The sequence below is a fragment of the Catharus ustulatus genome, chromosome 1 (assembly GCF_009819885.2).
Source record: "Catharus ustulatus isolate bCatUst1 chromosome 1, bCatUst1.pri.v2, whole genome shotgun sequence".
Taxonomy (NCBI): domain Eukaryota; kingdom Metazoa; phylum Chordata; class Aves; order Passeriformes; family Turdidae; genus Catharus; species Catharus ustulatus.
This window is the reverse complement of record NC_046221.1, coordinates 7,870,732-7,896,490: the sequence shown is the minus strand read 5'-3', so window position 1 is coordinate 7,896,490 and position 25,759 is coordinate 7,870,732. Positions and strand designations below refer to the sequence as shown.

Genomic DNA, 25,759 nt, shown 5'->3' with positions numbered 1-25,759 from the left:
CTCTTTTCAGTTTCCACTTTTACTGCTCTTCTCAGGCTTTACATTAGAATGGCAAACATGATAAAAGATGAAAAGGCTTTGCTTGTTCAGTTGGTCACAGTCCAACAACATTATGTCTTACTTCAGGCAAAACATTTGTTTCAAGCTTCAAGAAAAAAAACCAGCAGCCTGAAGCACATTTCCATGAAGTGATAAACAAACAAATTGTTCCATCTCTGGCAAAGAATGAGATGAGTCACGCTTGCATGACTGGGAAGGAGCTCAGAAAGCTCACCTTGTACAGGCGTCACTACCGTCCCCTTGAAATGCGGATTTATGTGAATGTTCTTCGGTTGCTGAGGTGTCACTGGAGGAGGAGTCATCATTATTCGAGGTGTTTCTAGCTGAGGGGGCATATGTAGCCCTGGAGGAGGAGAAGAATGATGCTGATGCTGTAAAGGAAGCAGAGATTGTAACTGTTGCTGCTGCTGCTGTTGTTGCTGCTGCTGTTGCTGTTGTTGTTGTTGCTGCTGCTGCTGTTGCTGCTGGAACAGACTCATAACAGGTTGCTGGTGTGTTGGAATTAACCTCTGTGAGTGAGTCTAAAGTCAGACAAAAGAACAGAGTCACTAGGCTTTAAAGTTAAAATATCCTGACATAAATGAGCACAAAACCAAGACATCTCTGGAGAACAATTAAGGCCAATTATGAACAGAGAAACTTCTTTTCCCTATAAATCAATTGGAACCACTAAAAACTATCAGCACAGGAAAGCAAAGGAGCAATCAAAAACATTCATATGAAGAAGGGGACAGCAAAGAGCAAAGAAGCACAGGGAATGCACACACATCCACTCATTTTTAACAGTGAAACTGTCTAGATTCATATGTCAGGGTTTTGCATATGTCAGTCTCATTAACTACACTAAGGTTTATGTGAAGATCTCTAGAAATCTGAGTCCTAATATCAAAACAAATCCACTACCTTTTCTCTCACGTATAGAACAGCCTCTGAGATAACAGACCTAGCACGAGCAACTAAAGTCAAAACACAAATTCAGATATCAGTGCAGCACAAATTCAAATACTCTTCAGTATCAGTGCAGCACACCTATCCATACTGCCTGAGGAAAAAACTCTTTTGAAAATACCTTTCAAACATATCTTTACAAACATAGAAGAAAGTCTCTTGCTGCTCAATTCTCAAAAACAAATGGCCAAAATCAGTGCTAATAAAAAAATATTGTGTTGCTTTTCAGAGACATTCTTCTGCCTCTCAAATCATTGTTACTAGATCTCAGTCCAGTCCACTACCTTCCAAATGGAAGAGCAAGAAGAGACCCAAACAGGTAACCTTTTAGCAATGAAGGTGTGAAATTGTTTCTTTCAGCAGCAGCACATATAAAGCAAAGCATCTACATAGTATGCACAAGATACTGTGATGAGCATAAAAATATTTACATTTAAAATCAAAATAGCTTGCAAGGACTGCAGCAAAACAGAAAAAAAAATATTCAACCTCCACTGCTTAAAAAGCATGAAATACACTACTGCAGGGCTCTCAAGAACTGAGACACCCACTGACTCCTGCTGGTGACCAGCACCTACTTACTGCTGTTGGAAAAAATCATCTCTGTTTAACACAGATGACCTTGTCCTGTGAAGACATACACAGACTTTGTTCTACAATCTCAGCTCCCAGTATATTTTATGACAGTGAACAAAAATAAGCATTAACCTCTTGATCACTTGCTGCTTGGTTTTGGCTTTTGTAAGGTTGTTTTGATGGAAAAAGTAAAGTCTTTCATATTGTGATACAAAGCACAGCAGAGAAAAAGAAAGTAGCAACAAAACTAAATTTCACTTGATATCCCAAAATAATAACTTATCTAGTAGTGAAGTGTTGATTACTGTCCTAGGGTTTTATTTACCTCCATAGTAGCATAGCTTATATGCAACTAGGTTTTTTTAAAGAAGTATCAGTAAAAAAATTACCTTGACAGAACCCAAGAAGTACTTTACAGAATTGCATTTTTTAAACTACATTTTTTAAACTACATTTAAAACTACATTTATTATGAATAATGTGGGACTGAACATGTTTCAATGTTGCATACAGACTTCTTAGAGGAACTCAAGTTTTTCCTCCATCCTCATGCAAACCAGCCGGTAAGTCTGGCTGTGATTCAGTCAAAATGCACTTTTCATTTGGAGGTCTTGAGACTGCTCAAGGTGAAGCCAGTAACAGGACTAAGCACATACTTTACAATCATCATACCACACAAAACCCATACTGCCTAACAATGCCCTGAAAGAGCAGAAGGTCTACACAGGAATAAATAATCTTTGCAAAGATTCATGATTTAAAATGCGTTTCTCCACAATTTCCTGCAAGGATGCTCAAAGAATACTAAGGATTAAAAGGTACCATTGCTGATGGCTGGTTTGGCAGCAGTGCAGGCCTGTGATCCTTCATTCTTCCCCTATCATTATTGTCCCTCCTTTGTTCTCCCATTCCATGGCACATCACTGAGCCTCCTCTTCTCCCTCCTCTCCTGGAGCCGTATCGGCCCTGCTTAAGCTGCCTCTCCCTCTCTTCAAATTCACGTAATGCTGCTTGGGCTTCTGCAGAAAGCTCTGTTGAGAGAGAAAGGGGGAAAATATTTTAGCTTTGTGCTGAAAAGGTGGAAAACACAATGACAAATAAAACACTGCCAGAACTGCAGAAGAATCCCTGCAACTAACATAACATTTGCAGGCACTTTGATCTCCTTTAGGTGGCATGTTAACATTTCATTAAAGACATCTTTAAAAGGAAAAAGCACAGATACTTGGGCCTTTTGCACAGGCAACAAGTAGCAGATAAATGAAACAAACATGAACAAAAAGGTTTGGTTGTTTTCTTTTTGAAGATGGTCCAAGAGACTGTGGCTCCTCTCAAAGTTCTGTTATCTTTAGCATCTCCTTACTTGCAGATGTCAGGCAAGACAATGAATTTGCAGCAAACATTTCAGTAAAGGGTCTATTGAGTCTTCCATACAAACAGATTTTATGCATCAGACTCTTCTGCACATTGACCTGTTCCAAAGAAGGACAATCTGCTTGCTGAAGTGTTTCTAGTATCTAACTACTTAAATTTTTGTTTTGTTCTATGTTTTTTAAGAACCAGCTGCATTTCACAAGTGGTAATTCCACTGAAGAGAGCACATATTATATAACCTGTGCTCAGCTCAAGTCAAACACATGGCTGCTGATAACATCCAACCAACTCACATCACAGGTAAACACCAGGGAACACATGGTACTCAGTGAAGTTGACAAATCTGCTTCAAACCTTGGACAATGCTGACAATAACTAAGCAAGAAATGATGCAGTAATAGACCCAGGTAATGCAATCACTTGAACATACAGAAAAGGTCTATAAAAGACTTTAGGAAACACACCATGGAAGCATAAGTAGAACCACTCACCAGGTTTCAATCACTTACAAGGGGTAATAAACATTAACTCAAACACACAGCTGAATCTCTTGCCATGTGCTAGTCAGATCCTCTGTTACCCCTAATGGTGATTTCTGCCTCTAACAAGGCAATATTACACTACTAAAACCAAACATGCTCCTGACAAACAAAAGCATGTTTTGAATTGTGATGATATTTACTTGTCAATACTACACACAGTGGTCATAATATCTGAATATCAGAATTAAAGTAATCAGTATCTGGTAGAAGACATTACTATGTCTCCACACTACTAGATATCCTCTCCCAAGAATACATAACTAAATCAATTAGAAAACTCTTACAATTTCTTGTGAGTCTAAAGGCCAAAGCTACTTAAACCACCATCTTAAACATCTTCATAAGTAATCTCTATTAGTCTTTGAAGTCAAGAATTGACAGAAGGGCAGAAAAGGGTGAGCACTGAGCATTCCCTCTGCGGCAGTTGTTCTTACTCGGCTACAAAAACTACCTGCACGACTGGACTGCAAATTTGCATGTCCCAGTTTTCAGAAGTATTCAGCTCCTCCATAAAGCAGGAGCTTTTCAAATTTTTAAAAGTTCTGAACTTGCTGGTAGCCTGTAAGAACACAGCACACAACAGACTCCGAAAAGCCCAGGATCTGCCAGAGTTTCCTATTCCATTTTTGCACGTTGGTGATGAGACAAGTTTCTCTACCTCCTTTTCTCTCCACTCTGACACCACAACTGAATGGCACAAAGCCTTAAATACTGATGAAATGCTACCTTTGTCCTCAAGGTACCTGCACAGCAGAGCCTAAGACAATCAGGCTTTATCAGGAAAATCTTACAGAATGCTTAGAATGGGGGAAGAAACCACAGTCCCTCAAGTCTTAGGTATCAAATTTGCATTTCTGACAAAAATTAAGGGAAATGTACTCTTGCCCAAAGCAATCAAAAGCATTAGATGCAAGTAAAACAACCACCACAGGCAACTTTGGCTGACAGGGATCAAAAAAGGTGGTTAGATGGGAAAACTGAGCTCTGATTGCAAGTCTCCTTCTCTCCACACCTGCAGCAAGTTGTGTTTCTTCAGAAACCCCCAAACATGGAAGGGCCAACGTGGGCTTTGACCTGACCTGCCTGAAAGGCAGATGGCCACTTCCCATATATCCACAGGGGGAAATAGTGCCACTGTATCGCAAAAGAGTAACTCTTTCCTTTATCCAGAAAGGATCCAAGTCCTGCAGGGCATCCTGGGTGTGTTGCTTCTTGGACAGTTGATTTGTTTTCCCAGAAATAGGACAGGCAGGGCCAATTTCTCTGCCATCTTTCACACTACAACCCTCAACTCAGCAAACTCTAGCCTGAAAATAAAGTTAAGTCATTGCAACAAGTACCTACCCCTGATGGTCAAGCAAGATAAGAACCAAGTTCCTATTAAACAGCTTAGAAACCACACCTGAGGAAAGCAATTTTTAATGAACCTGGGAAGAGACCTAGGCTTCCTAAAAAGCAAGACTATGGCCAAGTCTCTCAGCCTCTTGAGCAATCACTGAAGGACACTGAATAGAAACAACTCTGGAAGAAAGAATGGGCTGCTCCAAACAAAATTACTTCAGAGCACTGTGCTGATTGAGCTTGGGGAAGGGATGACAGCATCCATACAAACTCAAGTCTGTCTGTTGAATTCCTCTCCTTAAAATACAGAAATTATTTTCCTCCCCACTTTACACAAAATTTCTCAAACTTTTAAGGTCATGTCCTTAAAGACACAGTCCACATGCTCAGTTTTTCAGCCAGAGTAGGGAACACATGTAACATCAACCTTGGGAAAAAAAATACCAAACAAAACCACACACTAATTCACATTCACACTACATCTGTGACCACAGAAGTACAATCTAACCACTGGATTTTAAAAATAAAAAGGTTACATCAACATCAAGCATACTTCCCCCACAACATGCCACTGAGGGCAACTGTCCTACTGTGAAGAATTTTGCTTAGATATTTAAGTGCAGGTTCAGAACCTTCTTCCAGAAGTTAAGACTCATGCCATGAGCACCTCAAGTGCTGCATGCAGCTACACATCATCACACAGCACAATAGAATCAGCTCTATTATGAGAGGGGCTGCACATTGAATCTGAGAGCTTTGTGTCCCACACAATGCAAAGGAGACAGCATGGGAGACGGTTTTGCAAGGAGGGAAGCAACAAAAACAGTCCCTGCTTCCCTGGAAGCAAGCTCAGACAAGAAAAGAGATGATGAGCATTGGAAGAAGAGATTCTCTTTCCCTCCCTGGGCTCTTCCAAAGCACAGCCAGGAATTCACATGAATACAGGTTCTCCCTGGCTAAGAACTCATGCACAACTACAAATACATATTTATTTACATATACATGCAGTATGAGGTCATTTTTCTCCTCATCATCCCAATCTCCAAACTGATTATACGCTGTGCTTCTGGACACAGAGCAACTGGACAAATTTAAAACACTCACTTTAATTTCCTAGCCCAGCCTGAAATCTCAGCCACAAGGCATCACAGTGAACATAAGCCAACGAAGCAGGGCATAACAAGAAGGACTGCCACATCCAACTGACCTATGTTAGCACCTGGCAATTTGAAGTCTGAGGGTTTGGGCTGTGTATTTTTTATTAGATACAGAGGGAATACTTTAGTTTGGTAATACCAAAAATATTTTTCCTCTCGACATTCCTTAACAGGTAACTACAGAATGAGAATAATGACAATTCCCACTCTGAGAAGACTTCACCTACAGGCACTAAAAGAAGATACGCATTTCTTATCAAAGGTGACAAACTTGGCATTGCTAGAAATCAATTGCATAGCTGTCCTACAATATCCCTCTTCTGAACTTTGCAAAACCATTTTTTAACTTATCTAGGATAAAAACATGTTTAGGAAATATCTTAGCTATGTTACTGAGAATACTGCATTTTTTACCATCTTTTTTTTGTATCTTTCTACCTTTTTTATACTTGGTCTCATCTTGACTGCACGGTTCTCACACACACAGTTAATGCAGTGAATCAGCAATTATTTTTCTAGTGTCTCTAAGTGTCAAGATTAATTTCACTATTGCTGGTAATAAAATGGTTTCAAATGACATCTTTAATCAGTAAGTAAGAATGCACTCCTCCAATAGAGACAAGCTGTCACAAAAGGTCACCAAAATGTGACAGGATGGAAATTACGTTTGTAACTTCAACTGAAATATTAATTCCTCTTTAAGTGTTTTCTGAACTATGTTCATATTTTAGAGTAAGGAGATGTAGGTCTGCAATGAAATTTCATTTTTAAACCATAGCAGGTGTAAAAAATTGCTCTACAATCTTAAAAGGAAGCAAATATTTATATGCAAACAGATTTTTTTGTGGTTTAACCTTCTACCACATGGTCAGTTATCTGGTTTCTATCAACAAATTATTAAGAAAAACTAGTATGAACAGAAACCATTTCACAACACTATTATGTTTTTGCCAAACATTTGTTTCAAAGAGTTACATCCCAGACCACTTGGAATTACACTAACAAGGGTTAATTTTAAGTGTTGAAGTGTTCTTTTAACAGTCAAGCTCCACTACAAGTTTTCTCCTTATTGGCTGGTCTTGTTTTTACATTAAATTAAGGAATAAATCCACAGATACATGAGAACAAATGCAATTGTCATTCACCTTGCAATTATCTGCAGAAATTTATTTATTCCAGTGCACTCTTGTTTTTAAAATATTCTGTTTAGTAAAACACCTTTTATATAAACAAGATAGAGTCTCCATGTGATTTGCAGACATCTGGTCTTATGGTTGCAAACACATTTGGAATGCACCTCAGCTAAAACACCCTTTGCTCTTTACTATCATTCATTACAGCTCTGCAGAACAATCCATTGCCACAAAACCTCACCCAAAGTTTCTGGAATGTTTCTCCTTTCTCTTGTCACATCTGAGAGCCTGATGATAGTTCCTTCTTTCCGTTCGGTTTTGAAACGCAATCGTCCAGACTCTTCATCATCATCCTCCTCTTCATCAGATTCTTCTTTTGTTTCTTCTTGAAGTTCCAGAGATCCAATAGCTGCCTAAATCACAAAAACCAGAGGACATGCAGCCTCAAAAAACCAAGTCTCTTGTAAACAGTATCAATAGCAAATCTTTCTTTAAAAGCCCCTCTCTATAAATTTTGCTGGCATTATACATTATGCTCTTAAGAGTTTGATGGTTTTGGGTTTTTTTTTAAATAAAAATATATATACTACATAATAAATAATAAAGTAAAATCTATTTAGAAAATAAATTTGCTGTAATATTTAAGAGACTATTGAAACCCCAGTTAGAACATCCATTATCAGTAGGTACTTCTGCACATAGATTGACATTTTATCATTGAATTGACTATGATGCAAACCTTGGTTACTGCCACATTCAAATAACAGCAACAGTAAAATCCTAATTTATTTTCACCTTTAAACAACTGTCAGTACCATGCTCTTAAAAAAACCAAACTAACAAAGATAACCTTGTATCTCAATCCCATTCCTCTAGGAATGTATGCCTTTGCTCCTAAAATACTTTCAAGTTTCAATTCAGTAATTAATAGGGAGAATGAGAACAGGATTGGATAAACTTGAAAATACTGAATTTGTATTCTGGATGCTACTGGACTGCTTCTTGAATTTACTTTTCAGTTCTCTCTAGAAAAGAACATTTATTTAAATAAAACAATGTTCAAAATTAAAATGGACTCCTCTCCTTCAAATTAACAGAAACTTTAAAAAAAAAATCATTTTCCTATGCAGGTCTGATGAGGCCAGAGTGTTACACAAGTTATATTGGATTTCTACAGCTGAAAATTAGAAGTGTTCTAGTATAATGTGATTCTTCATAAAAATTTTTGGTTACTGTATATTTCATTTTTTCTTGTACAAACCTACCTATTCAGTTCTTAGAACCTGCACATGCATTTTAATTCTATGCAAAGCCACTAAATACATCAAATTTTATACTGCTAGAGGACAGTTAAAAATGAGCCAAATCTAACATGCAAAAATGGTTTAATCTTCTAATTAACCAGATCAGTGGAGAAATTTATATGAGAAAGGCACAGCAAGTATGACAGGTGGACAGATATTAAATCACAAATCAAGAAAGAATTAATGGCATAATTGTGCAAGAGATTGCAAATTTCCCTATCCAGTAGCCAACTTATCCATAACCAAAAAGAAATGTGGCAAGCAAGACCAGAGACTGTGACCTGGCAAGACAGTTTCTGCTTTAAAAGTCCACAAACCTTATGAACTCAGGCTCAAAGTTACTCCTGCTTTGGTCTGGTGAATAAATGATCTGTATACTTAGTTAAAGAGCTTTGATGTAAGGTGTGTTTCATCCATTCCAGACAAACCTTTAAGCACATTTCCTGACCTCACAAAACTGCCTGAAGACACAGCTAAGAGAACAGTCAATTTGTACAAAAGGCTTTAAGGCCTTCATGTTACAAATGTATTTATTTTGGTGTAATAACTTCATCAATTTTTTAAAAAAGCAGGTAAAAACAGCAGGCAAAGCAGGAGAAAAAAAAAACCTTCAAGACTGAAAGAAATCCAAACCTCAAAAGCAAACCCAAACTGAGCACCACTGGCCTAATTAACATATCCACATATAATCAAAATACCTTTGAGGGCAAGCAGTTGATACTTGTGGAACAGAGGAGGGATGTTAGAAAGGAAAGAGATGCTAACATGGTTTAATGAAAACAAACAACACAGACAAGGTTGGCATTTTACTTTGAAAAGAGGAACTCCCAAAAGAGCAAGGAGTAGCAATATCTCTATCAAATCTGTGTTTTTTATAAATATCACAAACTCCATAATTTTACTGTCTCACTCCTTTTTAGAAACTTTCCCTTCAGGAGGAGGATTTGGGAGTCAGAACTGGAGCAGCTGTTAGGCAAGGCATGCTTACACTACACTGAGGCTCCTGCTTTACTCTAAAGCACAAACCCCACACACAACCACTCTCTACAGCCACAGCCCTTAAAATCTACACTGGAATTCTGGTTTTGATTAATCAAAGACTGGTCTCACTTACATAATCTCATCTGTGAGTGTTAAACTTAATCATGCAAGGCTCTCTGTGTAGCTCAAACTTCAGAATCAGGACTAGAAAGGGTAATGAAGTCTACATTGTTCTGAAAACTTCTGCTATGTTTTAATGAAATGCTATTACAAAAACCCTGTAGAAACCCTATTGCATTTTGACAATTATTCATTCTGGAAAAAAAAAATCTATTTCAAAAAGAAATCATCCCATGTTCTGACAGACTATCAGACAGCTACTTATCCACAGAACAATAAAAAAAATCTCAAACTTTTCTAGACTAGTACTATTCTACTCTTTACCCACTCAGACCAATTCTGAAGTCTTGGTCTGACTCATTTTATTCATAAGTGTAATGCTCATGCCACCCATTAACAAGCATTAAATATCAAAGACCAAAAAAAAAAACTAACAAAAAAAACAAAAACAAAGGAGCCAATGAAAAAGCAGGCATGAAGGCAAGGCAGTGCCAGAGAATGGTAAGTGACCCATGTCCAAGTCTGACTACAACTACTGCTGAAGGATTTATGCAATGGAGACACAAACATGTCTCACAGCCACCCATACGCTCTCTCCACACAGCTCCAGGACAGGCTGGCTGAGCAGGGTAGGAGCACAGACCCTTCCCCTGCAGTTTGTTCTGCAGCTGTAAAATGCAACATTCCTGCATGACCTTTTCCAGCTTCCAGTGGAACAGAAGGAGCTGTTTTGCCAAGATTACAGCATGAATGGATTCTATGTTTCAAAAAGACAACTGCAAACACAGAATTAAGATATATTATTACTTACAGGATGGCTTTCATACTTGCTAACAGTGAATATCTCTCCATATGTACAAACAGTCCTTGAATGGTCACCTGAGGTCACTGGACTGGACTCAGCAGCCCAGGCTTCTCAGCAGCTCTCCTCAAAAGCAGCTTTACACTTCCCACTATGACACCTTCCACAAAGCTACCACAGAGCTTTGCTGACCCTCACATAGAAACAGAATGACCTTTCTTCTGCCACGAGGTCAGGGGTTCCTGCCATCCTCATTAAATAACTATTCCCTAAATCCCAGGCTCTGAGCAGAGCTCCTCATGCTGGGTCATGATCTGCTGTGGAGAAGGAGGGAGTGCTCCTGCCCTGAACAGCTCACAGGCAGCTGCAGGAATGGCAACAGACACAGCTCAAGGGAAGCTGCAGAAACACTGACAGCATGATTCTCCCAAACATGGGATCCTCCCAGTGTTCAGGAGAGCTTTGTGCCAGAGATTCCTAAGATGTGCAAAACCAACTAAATTAAAGGTGAAACAAAGAACTTTTACAAACAAGCCATAATAAAGGAAGTGGAGGCATCTACTACAGGTTAACACTGAAGAAGCAGCTACTGTTCAATCCCAAAGATCAGGATATAACAGGGCAGGTAAGAAGATATCATACCTATTTCAAGGGCACCTAGATTCCACAGATGAAAAATTGAACCAAAAAAATTAATCTAAGTGCCTTAAAATATGTTTAAAAATTGTTGTTTTGATTTGCACTCTTTTCACCACTTTCCTCCACGCTGGCAGGTAGTGTTTTCAAACTTGAAAACAGAACTAAAGTGCAGAAGTTTTGGCTGAACACAGATGGGACAATTCAGACAGACACATTGGCTTTTTTTCCAAGCCCATATCCTATCAAAAGGAAAGCAATATGCAGCACTTCATGAAATGCTTTCTTAAGAAATAAAAAGTACTTTAATCATCAGCATAACCCCAGACATGGTTTAAATTATGCAATGATAAATCCCCTATCATTGACTTCACAGATTACTTTCAATATAAAACAAAGACATTATGAATTTTATTTTCATGAGGTTTAATTTTTATGAACATTTCACAGACGTAATTAGTGATATTTTTCCTCTAAAATATTTAGGACATGATACTCATGTGGTTGTTCTACCACACCTATTTGCTGCTGAAATTTCTGAGTGCTGGGTTTTGCTTTATACCTTGGGAAGGCAAGAATATTTTCTGAAGCACTGTTACATTTTTCAAGGAAGCCACACAGCGTGTTGTTTATTTAAAATCCAAGTTCTGCAATTTTAAATACTGTTTCAAAAACAAATTTTACCTGCCTATTCCTCACTTCTCCCACCTGAGACACTTGTAACAATTGTCTTATTCCCTTGTCTCCCCCCATCATGTTCCAATTCCCCAGCCAGTCAGTTTTTCTCTAGGTTTACAAAACTATTTCTTCATCAATATAAGAGGTTTTAGGTGGTTTACATGTGGTAACCACTTAAAATAAAACACCACCCAGCACCCCTCTCTGTTAGCCAGAGGACAAATTTCAACCACAAGATAATAATGCTCTTTCTTTGTACCACATCCATTACAGCTCCACTCTTGTGTTGCAGGAGAAAACCAGCCCTTACCCCTGTTTACAAGCACTGAATGTTATGAGATTTAAGGAAAAGTGCTGTTATGTAACACTTGAATAAAGAACAAAACACTTCAGAGCTGGAGGCAGGCACCTAACCATGCAATGAAAAAAGTGAATACTTTACAAAGGTTCTCTGATATGCTGATATACTTCCTTGGAGAGTGCAACTGTGAGCCTACTGCCAAATCCATACAAAGTAATAAAGGAACAAAAAGATGGAACTATGTCAGGAAAAAGAAACCTGTGACAATCTACAAACCACCAGAATAAAGCCAAAATGTAGAGTTAACTGAAGGTATGGTCAAAACATTCACCTTATATGATGAACAAATTCTATAAAAGTTCTATTTACAAAATCAGTTAAAAACTTGCATTGATGGCACCATTTGAATGAAACAAATTTAATTCTGAATGGGACAAATTTAGACTATGTGATTATTAGAGAATTCTCACTCTACAGATCACAATCCCAAAATGAAGCTGTGCTTTTTTTACACCAGTAAGTTTGGCAGTGAATCCCAGCTATGCATCTAACTTCACTTGATGTGTGTCCATCTCAGACTGTGGTTGCAAACACCACAAATGCATCAGTTCACCTCCAAAACACCAAAATAAAAATGTGCATCACTAATTCAGTGAAGGAATAAGAAGTCTTCAAGGATTTCAGTTCTTTTGAAGGGTAGATTTAACACCTGGAAAGTAGGAAATTAACTGTGTGTACTGGTGCAAGATGTCACACTTGCAACAGTGATGCAGGTGGTCCCCTGCAATGCAAAAATCTCCACCTACCAAAAAATGTTGTTTTACCAAGATAGGTTTGATACAACTGGAGCATCACAGCACACCCAGTTGTCAGAACTTCATACAGTAATGCTGCTGTGTCTTTGAGGAATTAATTTCCTGATGAGTTAAAGCTCCGAAGAGGAAATACACTCTGACTACACTTCTCAGCAGGTAATCCATTCAATCCTATTTAATTAAGAACTGGAATAAAAGTAATATTAAAGCAGATTCCTGGTGGGGAAAGGAAAAAAAAATCTTACATCAAAAACTTGTTGCAAATTAAAAATGGTTGTGATACTCTTGCCTAATAACAAAAGGAAAAGCCTTGCAACAAAGTTAAAGTGGCAAGACAAAAAAGCAATTCTTTTATGAAAGCTTGCAGGTACACAAAATACAGCATTGCACATGCATGGTACAGGATTTCTATGATTTTTGCAAGGTTAATTAGTTAGTCTATCTAGCCAGTACATCCAATAGGAAACCAGTTATCCCAGTAACCCAGCTCTGGGCCAGCTGGTCCAGGGGTTTTCTTTGCCCTATTTTCTTATTATATCTCTTAGATTCTGGTAGAACATAAGATGTCCTTGTCAGGAATTCTCTTCTTAAGAATAAGACCAAACAGAATTTCGAGAATGTAGAGTAAAGGTTTGTTAAACTGTGAGAGAGGGCAGGAAAAATACTACAAGTGTTAAAAATCTACAAGGCTATAAATACATGAAAAATACATAAGCTAAAAAACCTTTAGGCATCACTGCCAGGCTATAATTAGTGAATGCATACTTGGCAGACTTTGGCATAAGGTTTCTTATTGCAAACGAAGGAATTCATCCATTTTCCTCATCAAAGGAGATAAAGCTCACAGGAATTACAGTCTCAACAAAACTTGCAAAACACCACTCTCACCTTTGCCTGTCTAAAATACCAAACCATCCAAGCTTACTTTCCTCCTCAAAGGGATATACCAAAGACACTCAAGAACTGTATTTACATCCCAACAGCACCAGTGATCCACCTGGTAAAGTGAAGCACCACAGCTCTTGGAGATTTAACAGACTCTGCAGTACTACAGTCACTTCCTACCAAACGGGCCCCTGAAGTTTCTAATGTTGAAGCCAAGACTAAGTATGCACATTTTGGGCTCTCCCTTATGATTTTAATCCCAAGGGGGAGAAGAAATTTCATGTATCTGACAATACAGATGTTATCACAATTCATTTTATACATAGAATTCTACCACCAATAATTCAACACTGGCAAAGTTCCACCAATTCTTATCCAGCAGTATGTACAATTTTACAAAATCAAATTGTAGCAGAACTAGTTAAAGTTTCCATTAAATTCATGGCATACCTCTTCTGATTCATTAGCCATTGTCTGTGATTCTTCCAGCTCCTCATCAGCTGCATACTCTTCTTGTTCTTCCATTGCTTGCTCATTGTAAGATTGCATATAATCTTCATCCTAAAGCAGCAAACAGGAAGGTGAAAAGACACAAGGTCAGTTGAACAGGTGGAGTCTGACTGCATTGCTACACTTCCAGAGAAGTACTGCACCTCTCAGTCAACTATAAGTGATATGGCACACATACAGCATAATTACCAGGGCTTTGAACTGGTAAGAATTTCAATATTATCCAAACCAAAACAGTCTCCATTCATATCCCAGCAATGTCATCATAAAGATCCCATTTAATACTGTTTGCCTTAACCACTTCTATACATCTGCATCCACTGATTACAAATTCATGAAGCAAACACCACAGGACTTTCTATCTATAGCACATACACATTAACATCAGATTTTACCCCATCAAATATAAATGCTCTTAAAGCATTCTGCAAGTGCTTACATGTGAGTGGCTTCAACTCTGAAAAATTATGAGCACAAAACAAAAAGTAAAATCTTGCTTAAGTTTGCTTGTTTTTTCAAACAACTCACTGATCACATACAGTTTTAATTAAGATTAAATCACTTCATTAGCAATTAAAGCCAGTGCATGTTCTTAATGCACTTATGCTGCTTAAATTATATCGAATTATGCAGGTGACATTTTCTGAACTAACCTCCAATCTCTTTATTCAGGTTTAGACAGCTCTCAGTTACAAAAAGGATGAACAAGCAGGACATCAATCACTTTGGGATATTAGCACCTTAAAGATGTCTTTAGCAGGTCAATAATCTTTTCACCTTCGAAGGACTTTATCAGATCTTGTCTAAAGCCTGGATAAAAGCTTTTGCATTAAGTACTTCTAACAATTGGCAGTGTATCTCCACCACACAAAGCTGTTTTCTTCCTTAAGGATACAATCCTCAAGGTCATGATTCTCAACTGCTTTCCAGCATGACAAAGGAGCATTACCTACCGCCAAACAAGCTGTCAACACAAACTTTGTCACAGCCTAGATAAAGAAACTGGCAGACAGTGATAATAGGTCTAATTTCCCCTCCTCCCTAGGGAGGTAAACAGATTTTAAATCAGTCTAAAACCCTATGCACGTGAAGCAGTGTTATCTTTGAAGATACAATAGAAGGAAACTCACAGGAAATTCATCTAGGGGTTCATTGATTTCAAGGTCTAGCACTTCATCTTCTTCTCCAGGCTCTTCCCCATATTCTATTTGGTCTTCTGTCAGTTCAGGATCATTGCCTTCATAATGTCCTTCCTCTGCATACTCAGAGGCATATTCTTCAGGTGCTTCAGATTTGTCATAACCAATTTCATCTTCCCCTTGGTCGTACTCAGACTCATGTTCCAGTGAGGGATCATTGATGGACTCGGAGAGCTCGTAGGATGTCAGGATGCCAGATGTGGCATTGAGGCTCACTGTGACACCTGGAGAGCTGAGGGACAGGGGGAAAATTCAGAGGCTGAAGTCTAACTGGCAACTACCCACAAAGATTTAGCAAAACAAAGCCAACAAACAAAATCTCCAAGTTGGTGGATAGAATTATACCCCATACACTACTTGACTCCATGCCATGTTCTCATAATGCAGCTTATCACCAGCTGCAGGCTATTTGACCAGGGGAATCAAACCAACCAGATGGTTTAGCAGGTCAAGCTGGCAAAAATCCTGCTTGGTAACCAAAGCAGACCAGATTCAAGTTTAATTCCAAGACTAACAAAAAAAAATACACAAAATTACTATAACTGCATCTGTTTTCCCAATCTTTCAGAATGCACTAGTAAAATACTTCTTAATGCATTAACATTGTTCATTCTTCATTATCTTGAATTCAAACTTGCATTTTTATGATAGATTTAATGTTCTACTTAATACCAAATAAATAGTCAAGAACTGCAATTTAAATGATTAAGACATTCTTAACTAGCACAGACAACAACAAAAAAAAAAACCACCAAAAACTGGCAAGTTTATAACCTGTAGTCAGGCAAAGCAAAGGTTAGAGTTTACTGTTTACAAAAACCAGTGCCATCAACACAAAAAAGCAACTAACCAGCAGCACACTAGTCCTTGATTTGAGAGCTCCAAGTATATGGAACAAAAAGAATTTTTTTAATATATAACATTCCTATTATTCTCCATTTTCCTAAGTTTAGGGGAACAAGATCCAGGCAGCTTTGAGATATTTGCATCTCTGAGAAGGAGAAGATTTAACACAAAAGTGAAGACATTATGCAGGATTATCATTATCCTCCCAACTACAGAAGCATGAGGTTGACTGGAAACATAAGGGGAAGGGAAAGGCTTCTCTGGCAATAAAACTAAATATGTAAAACTTGTCTACAGAAACCTGCTTCCACTGAGCAATATTATCACATTTGAGATATTTATCACTGCTGTGTTTGGTCATACAGGCAATCCCTGCTACCCACAGGTCTCAAGGAGGACATGCAGCAATAAAACAGCCAAGAATTGTAACTGGAACAGTCCAAGCCTCACTCCTGCAAGGAGGAAAATGGCAGGCAATGAAGAGACTGATGCTGGTGCATTTTATCACATCCTCATCAGCCACACATGTCCTTATCCTAATTACAGCTAAGACAGGAGATACCAGAGCTGGAGATACACCTATGCATGTTATGCATGTACGTACATTCACAGCCCTTCAGATGACATGCCCTGCACAGCATGCAATAAGGGAAAGCTGCAAAACCAGGCCATTAAAAGCAGCAATAGCACTGCATCACTTTGGCATCACAAGCATCTTCTCTCCTACTTCAGTCCAGCTTGAAAAGTAAAAACAAGGCACTCATTTTGACTTGTAATGCCCATAATTCAGCTGAGCAGCTGTATTACCACAGGGTATTCACAAGGCAGGATCCTCAGTAAATTCCCATGGAAAGATTTACTCCAGCCTATTAAGTCTGTTCAAAATTTTCTGCTATATAATTGTACACAAATATTTACGTCACAAATACACCTCCTCAGAGTCTTAGGAAGTAAGAAAAATTTTCAAAAGACAGATGGCAGAAAAGGACTATATAGGAGTAATGCCTTTCCCTTGGTCCTAAAAATTAAGAGCCAGACACAGCTAAGGGTTAAAGGGTTTTTACCTGCGTATTTCATAAGGATCCTTATGGTGCACCACTTCACCAAGGTGCAATGTGCCAAAATGCACACACACAATAAACTGCATGTACAATTTTATAGACTTTACAAATCTGCACATCTAACACAGATGCCCAATGAGAGGCTTGAATGAATAGCATGACATCCTCCACCCCAAGGAATTCCCCCCTGGATGGGCCAAATCTCTAATTGACACGATGGATTCTAGAGAGGACCTTGGTGTCTCAGGATAGTGTGGGGTTGTCCAGCCTCTGACTACAAGGCCTTTAGGATGTTTGGTCTCCTGGTCTAACAGAATGCTGGGATTATGCTAAATGATGAGACTTAAGGAATTACAAGTATGCATATAAGTGATACAAATGGTATACAAAAGAAAAGGCAAAAAATCATCTTGGCATCAGAAGAAGGAAGTTTATGACAATAAGCAACACTGAGGCAGTAAAGAAAACTCTCTAAGTGCTTATAATTAATTCTATGTGCACAGCAGATGACACGGTTTCTTCTTAGATATTTGAATAAATTTGTTAGATCTAAATAAAAAATAATTTTACTGAAATGTTAACAGTGTTACTGATACATTATTATATATACACCATTAAGTAGCTGCCTAGGTAAAAAGCAAAACTATTTTAAGTATATACCAATAACTTTAGTTTAGTAGTTATTAGTTATCAGTTGTAGGAGTCATTCATAGCTTTGCGTTATCCAAAATGAGATTCAGAAAAGAAATACCGAAATTCCTGTTCCTCTTCGTTGTCACTTTGCAGAAGATCATCATTGAGTTCTTCATCTGACAAGTCTGATTGATTCTAGGTTTCAAAAAAAGTCAATCATGAACACAAAAGGTACAAACTTTTAACTACAGTAATTTCACGATTATAAGCCGCACTTCTGGGTTTCAGCAACTTTTTGGTTTTTTGTCCATATATAAGCCGCACCTGATTATAAGCCGCACGTTACAATACAGAGTGTGATAAAAGGTATCTATTCTATCACCATCTGTTGAGGGTGGGGACAGTGATCCTTATCTCAATGGCAGATAATCTGCTAATGGGCCATCCATTGAAACCAGGCAGGGCATTGTTCTTTATCTTTTCACAACCCATCCTTCTTCCAGGGAGTCATTGTCTGCTAATGGCCCATTGAGTCCCACTGTGTGACTGATAAAAATACTGCATCCCATTGGAAGTTGCTCCAGCCAGGGGGAAGAGCCCAACATTTCTTACCAAGATAAAAACAGAGGTTTTGGGACACTAAGGGAGCCCCTTTCTCCACTGGACTCCAGAGGAAAACCGGATTTCTCCACGTCACCACTGGACCTCTGGAGGGAAACTGCACCTTGTACAGGAGCACTGCTCCAACTGAGCCACATCTGTCACTGCAGGAGGATGCAGCCACCATGGAATGGGACTGCTGCCAACACCCTGCCTGGTGGGATGTCAGGTTGTACTCTGACTTTGTCAGGGTTTGGAGTTTGTTTCTTTGTAGTACTGTATTTCTATTTTGATTTCCCTAGAAAAGAACTGTTATTCCTAATTTCCATATTTTTGCCTGAAAGCCCCTTGATTTCAAAATTATAATAATTTGGAGAGAGGGGGTTTACATTCTCCATTTCAAAGAGAAGTTCCTGCCTTTCTCAGCAGACACCTGTCCTCCAAACTAAAACAGCAACTTTTTGTTCTTTGTCCATATATAAGCCGCACCTGATTATAAGCCGCACTGCCGGGTTTGGACCAAAATTTTAGTCAAAATGGTGCGGCTTATAATCGTGAAATTACTGTAAGTACTTAACACTAAAAATTTTTCATGTAGAATATATCCCACACTAAGACCATATCTTCAAAGAAATTACCTAATTTCATGAGAAAAAACACAGAACACAAGATCACAAATCTTAAAATACATCTTTGACAATCCTATGGAAATTTGAACTCAAATTTGTCTATTAACACTTCTTTACCACTGATTCATTCTCAAATACAGCCAAAGATAAGTCACTTAAGACAGACCAGGAAGGAAGGAAGGTCAGCTCTTGTACACAGCCTTGTGACCCTGATGCATTAGGCAAGTCAAGAAAATGCAAGAGTTGCAACTTCTAGAGAGAAGAGATAGAAGACTGGAGGAAACAATATGATAAAGAATACTGAAAAAATCATTATTAGTTTGTAAGTGAAGAAAAAAAAAACCCAGAAAAATACTGTGTCATCTCCTAATTTGTCAAATTAAACAACTTTCAGTTGTTTCTTTTTATTTTAGTAATTACTCCCTAGGGAGAGAACTGCAATTCTGAGCAACATTTCCAACCCCTAAAGTAATAGGGCTAGAAAGGTTACACAATGATAGATTTATCTCCAAGTACTGGATAAGATTAAGTAGAAGAAAGATTAGCCTAAATAACTCAGGGAAAACTTTCTGAGAAATCCATTATTACCCGAGCACATGAGTCCATACCCACAGACACTGCCCTGGAACATGACAAACCAAAAAAAAATAATAGAAAAAGCACAAAAAAACCCCATAATACACTGGAGAATCAAGGGCTGGTTAGTATTCACATATATAATTTTTAAAGATAAGGAAGTAGCTTTACACTTCCATTCAATGTCAATTGATTCTGGTTTTGGTAACTGTGTAACAAACATCTGCACTCATTACACTCCTGGAATTTTATTCTCTTCAAACCAGCACATGAGAATAAGGAACTTCCTATCTTTAATAAGAAATGCTTACAGAAGCTATAATAATTTCAAGAAGCTAACTTCCAACATACAGAGGATGGTTATAAAAAAACTACAACAAATAAAACTCAATTCTTAATAGAGCTGGGTTTCTTAACCTGCTCATCTCCAACCAAAACTTCAAAAACTACTTTCAAAATAAGTTCATTTAGAAGATAAAATACAGAAAGGTGACCAGTAAATTTGGTTTCTCAAACAGAAGTCTTCTCCTACTGATATCTGGCAAATCCTGGAAATAGGAACCAGCAGGAAGAGTCTATAGCAGACATGGGGAAAACTTTTTTATGTTCCCCAGTTTTAGCTGCTCCCTTATTTTCCCCCTCATTTCAAAAGGGGAAATCCTCTGCCTGCTCATCAGACAGTGAAGTAGCAGATCATGCACACTGAGTGTGAATTTTCACACACAACACTGACTGCTTTTTTACTTCCTCTCTGGTAAATACAGCTGGTATTTTGACAAGTGATTTTTAATAGAAAGGAAACTGGCACTTGGATTAAATTCTCCATCATGCTAATTAGCATTCAGGAGATCTAACTGGGTTGAACAAAAAATTCTCTAAGTTTTATTTTAAAAGCCACACTTGGAGGTATTTCACAAAAAGAAGCAGAGGTCTGGGTGCAGAATACTCTGGCAGTAAGGTAGACCTCAGGTACCTGTGGCTGCCAGGCTTTGGGGAGGTGACTGTAAAATACATGAGGTCAAACCAAACACCAGAACTGGCTAAGCTGAACAACATTCACATTTTCATATCTGCAACAATTCACTTTAATGCACATCTCTTACCTTTTTTCCAGTCAGCAAATCCTCTCCAAGCAAGTCATCATCAAGTTCACTGTAAAACAGTAATAGATATAAGAAGCTGACCTTTACAAAACAAAACCAAAAACCTAACAGGGCATATGCCTTAAAAAACTGCCTCAAGGAGAATTGCTTTCCAGCCAGCACAAAGCCTGTTTTAGCAAAGCTTTCAGGGAATAAAAGGTATGCATTTTCAGTGAAACAACAAACCACACATTAAATAATGTCACACAGTCATTTAATTTAATAATGCACAGTCATTTAATTTCTATATCCTCTCCTTTCCATATCCCCTCAACTAAACACAGCAGAGAAACCTAGCCAAGCACAGAACACAGCCATTCTAGATCACTCCAAGGCCATTTGGACACATTGTCCAAACCCATCTTGTCCAAATTGTTCATTTCCAGCTCCCCAGGGAGGACATGAGACCTGAATGTCCTGTGGGCAGGACTCAGTCCACAGGTCCCCATGTGGTCTGAGCTGCACCTCAGCAAGCTGGGAGGTTGGGAAGCCTGGACCCTTCCTAAAGGCCAGGCTTAGGTCCTGATCTTTCATCAATACTTTGTTCCCTCCTCCTCAGGCTGAGGGTGAGGTTAAACACACATTTGCAGGGTGACAGAAATCAAATGCATGCTTCATCAGTTTTATATTTGTGCTCAAGAATTAAGGAAGCACAGAAATATTGGCTTACAACACTCCTGCCATTACAGTGCAACTGCCCCATAAATATAATTCCATACAAGGAACTACATTCCAGGTGAGTTAAACTTCAGAAAAACTGCTTAATTTCATTCTTCCTTCAGTGAAAGAATTACCTAGTGAGAGGGACAACAAGATTCCCCTTCTATAATAAGCACTTAGTGACAAAAGCAGTATTAGAATATGTGTATCAATACTAAAATGAGATGCCAGTGATTTGAAACATGAGCTGTACTTTGAGACTATTTCTACCTGCACACCTTAAAAAAACAAAGAAAAAGAAAACACCATGCCTTAGGTAGTACATAAAAATCAAACCATTCCAAGTGAGACTGGCCTACAGAGTTCCTTAGGACTACATGGCAAATACTTGAAAATGGGGAGGCAATCCCAAAACGAATCAGTTGGTTTTGTAGATGGATCAATTTCTTTCAGAGCCAATTTCTGTACAGATAATATAGAAGGGAAAGGGGAGTGAAGGTTTTAAAATCCTGTGGGCTAGGAACGAACAAATGATACACCAAATAACATCAGTATACAGAATTTATACACTGTTACTGATCACACATAGTTCCAGGAATGACTGAACATTAACAAATAACAGTTGTTTTGTGCCCAATGTAATATCAAACAAAAACTGGGAGATAAGACATATCACACATTCCAAAGAGCAAACTGACTAGAATTTCAGCCTTTTCTTTCAGACAGGAAATTCTGTAACAGAAATTGTTGCAGAAGAATTTCCTACTTCAATTCTGTCTCAAAAAAAAAAAAAAATCACTAATCTTTTCAACTGCCAGTAATCTGACAAATGCACCAAAATGTTTGAAAATATTTCCCAGCACTATGGTCACCACTGACAGCTTTTAATAAAACTGCACTAGAAAAACTCTAAGAGATGGCAAGAGCATATGTTACAGCAGCATTCAAAGACAAAAAACAAGTTTGGGTAGCAAGAAAATCAGATTAAGAAAAGGAATGCAAAAGAAAGTGAAAGATTAAATTAATTATCTGAACATATCTAGGCCTATTTACAACATTTATTTTAAAAAATTAACACTTTATCTCTAGAATTAACTGCAAACATATTTTCAGAAACTCTGGCCTATCACTTGAAAGTCAAAAAAATTAACACTAGGATATAAATGAAATTTGTATCAGAAGCAAAACGTAGTTCACAGGGTGCCCTTCCAAACCTATTAAAATATTCAATGTCATTCATATTTTCATTGGTAAATTAGAAGAAAAATGACCATGACTAACTTTTTGAATAAACGAAGTAACAGTGAAAAGCCTGCACAGTAAAGTGGAATTATCTCCTACCTCCCCTTCCTCAACTCCCAATACCCAACACTTTTCTCACTGAATAAATTTAGCTTTCTCAAATAAGAAAAAAAAAATAGCAATAAATAGACATTAAAAAGCGGAATGTTTTCAGCCAGCATAGAGAAATCAGTAATCTCAAGGAAGGGTCTGAAAAAATGAGTATCAACAAAAATCAGCTACTAAAGATGCCCTGTCATCTTGAAGGAGAGCACCAAAAATGAAGTCTTTTCCCAAACCCATGCTTTGGAATACTTAATGAGATAAATGTACAAATTAATGTGATAGAGACATCAGACTGGCCCTTTTAAGTCTCCAATTTTATAAGCATGCTTCATTAAACACAAACAGCAGCAAGGACACAAATGTTTCAGGAAAAGAATTTGTAAAAAAATGGGAAGAATTCTCCAAGAACAATGTTACACTTGTACTCCCAAATAACTGGGGCTTTCTAACTCTCAGTTAACACCCTCCAGGGTTTGAGAAAGGACAGAGATCTGAAAATTCAAAATTATTTAAGTGACATGGGGATGGGACTCAGACTTGCAGAACTCCATCTCTCCCCCCACCAACGATGCTTCTGTTGAAAACAAAGCATGAAAGATGAAAACACTGAAACTACTGTGTTCACCCAGCCTTTTTTCCACCTCCAAGAAACTGTCCTATACTGAATTAGGCCAGTAGGTAAAATTCTCAAGCAATTACATTAGGCAACATACCCATGTGCAGCATTTGTAATTGTCAAGACACCCACAGAACTCAACACTCACAGTTTTGCAATTTGAAGAGAATAGTATTAACCAAAAAAATTTTCTATCACATGCCAAGAGCAGTTTATTAGATACAGTTGTAAAATAAAATTTCTGAAATAATCAGCAAGATGAAACTCTAGAATCCTCTGCTCGGCACCTGAAACCACTTCTCTCACAATTTCACTATTGAATTTTTGATCCTCTCTCTTTAATTAAATATAGTTAATAAAAACCACACGCATCAAAATTTTTTCTAAAACTAAGTCCTTGTATACTTCAAAGTCTCAGCTTGGTGAAAAAACTACTAAAACTATGTCAAGCCCTATTAAAACCAGCTTTCAACAAGGAGTTTGCCACTGGGTAAAAGCTTCCAACTTGTGATACAACAGCTGCTTGTCTCTTCCAAATTTTCTCAAGTGATGAGTAGGGCAGTTAAACCCAAATGTAACCAGTCAGCAGCTAAGAGCCACCATTCATGCAACAAAGGCTAAAAGTTCAGAACATATTCTAATACAAAACATTCTGCCTGTAATACTGATTTTAAGGTTTCTGAATAGCCAGTCCTGGGGATGGGAGGCAGCACAGGAGTGACCCAGCCTGGGCAAGTTATTCTATTTACACTCTCAAAGCCCAGAGCAGCTCCTTGGTGCACTTCAGCATCCAACCCTCAAACAGCTCTACTGGCCTGACAGAGAGCAGACACTGCTCACCAGCACACAGCAGAACACCCTGGATATACCAGAGCTACTGTCCAAATTCCTCCGTCACATACTTGCCTCCTGAAGCAATGAAAGCTGAACTTAAATTAGCAGAAAGTCAAGGAAGAGGAAACTAATGCCTCTGGAATGACAATAAATGCAGAGCAGTTGATATATTCCAAGGGCTCAGCTCAGTGGAAAACTACCTACAGTAAAATCTGTTTACTACAATCACTTGAGTGATTATCAGAGAAGACAGAAATCTCCCTTTTAGAGTGAAAACCACTGGCCAAGTCTGAACAAGTCCATTACTAAAAAGGAATCATAGAAAAATAACAGAAATAAGAGAAAAGTTTTCTCCCAGAAAGAGCAGACCAGTGTAGCTTGATTCCTGTCTCATAAAAGAACACACATTCTCCCCCAAAATAAACCAGCACACACTTCTGAATCTTTAAAACAGTCATACTGTTGGAGAAGCCCGTACCTAAGCTCTTCTCCTCTTCCCCAATTTAAAACCGAAGCAGAACTTTGAGGATAAGAATTTAAACATCAAGTTAAAGAAGGTTTTAAAAAATAAGTTGGGCAAATTCAAGTACTAGCAAATTCTATTTAAACCACCCAGGTCTACTAAATATTTAAAAGCAAAACCAAAACATTAATTGCAAAATTACACACTGCAAATAGTTTGTATTTATCCAATTTTAAATGGCATCTCTTCACAATGCTTTATATTCCTCAAGGCAAGTATGTTTGGCACAATCTAGCATTGGTTGACACATGCAAAACAACCAACATCTTCATTAGAATCTAAATGTGCACTGCTCTAAATGTTAGAGTACAAAATGCCAGAATGGGAAAACAGAACGATGCAATTCAGCATACACAAACTGAACATGAAAATATTCTACCTACCTGTCCCAGTCTTCATCTCCAGCCCTTCTTCTCCAAGACCTTTCTGCACCAGGCTTATCAAACTGATCAAAGTCATCATCTGTAAAAAAAAGGTGACTACATTAAATAATTCTTACTGAAATGAAAGGTTGCCAAAGCAACCACGCAGATAGGATTTTCTGGGTGGGTGTGGGGATGTGCATGCTGCTCAGGAGATGTAAAAATATCTTCCCCTACTTTTCAACTAACATGAAGAAAACAGATGAATACCAGCATATAATTACAGAATCATTAAGGTTGGAAATGACCTGTAAGACTGCCAAATTCAACCATGAGCCCAGCTCCAACACCACATTCACCATTAACCCATGTCCTCAAGTGCCATATCCACTTATTTCGAACCTTTCCAGGGATGATGACTCCACTTCCCTAGGAAGCCTGCTCCAAAGCTTTACAATCCTTTCAAACATCCAATCTAAACCTCCCTTGGCACAACTTGAGGTCATTTCCTCTCATCCTGTGCCTGACTCACCTGGCTGCAGCCTTCTCTTGAATCATTAAAACCGCT

General features: G+C 38.2%; 1 protein-coding gene across 5 annotated transcripts in view; it reads right to left on the bottom strand.

Annotated features, from left to right (window-relative positions):
* The window catches only part of RBM33 (RNA binding motif protein 33), a 101,143-nt gene that overhangs the window by 64,831 nt on the left and 10,553 nt on the right, over window positions 1–25,759 (bottom strand). For 4 of the 5 annotated variants that reach the window (XM_033068502.2, XM_033068589.2, XM_033068763.2 and 1 more), the window contains exons 2-9: window positions 25,213–25,291; window positions 20,811–20,859; window positions 18,021–18,097; window positions 15,294–15,594; window positions 14,104–14,214; window positions 7,373–7,544; window positions 2,407–2,615; window positions 275–581 (exon numbers count right to left, since the gene is read on the bottom strand). In XM_033068502.2, coding sequence (XP_032924393.1) covers window positions 275–581; window positions 2,407–2,615; window positions 7,373–7,544; window positions 14,104–14,214; window positions 15,294–15,594; window positions 18,021–18,097; window positions 20,811–20,859; window positions 25,213–25,291 — 1,305 coding nt within the window. The remainder of the gene's footprint in view (window positions 1–274; window positions 582–2,406; window positions 2,616–7,372; window positions 7,545–14,103; window positions 14,215–15,293; window positions 15,595–18,020; window positions 18,098–20,810; window positions 20,860–25,212; window positions 25,292–25,759) is intronic. The other variant, XM_033068679.2, reaches the window with a different exon arrangement.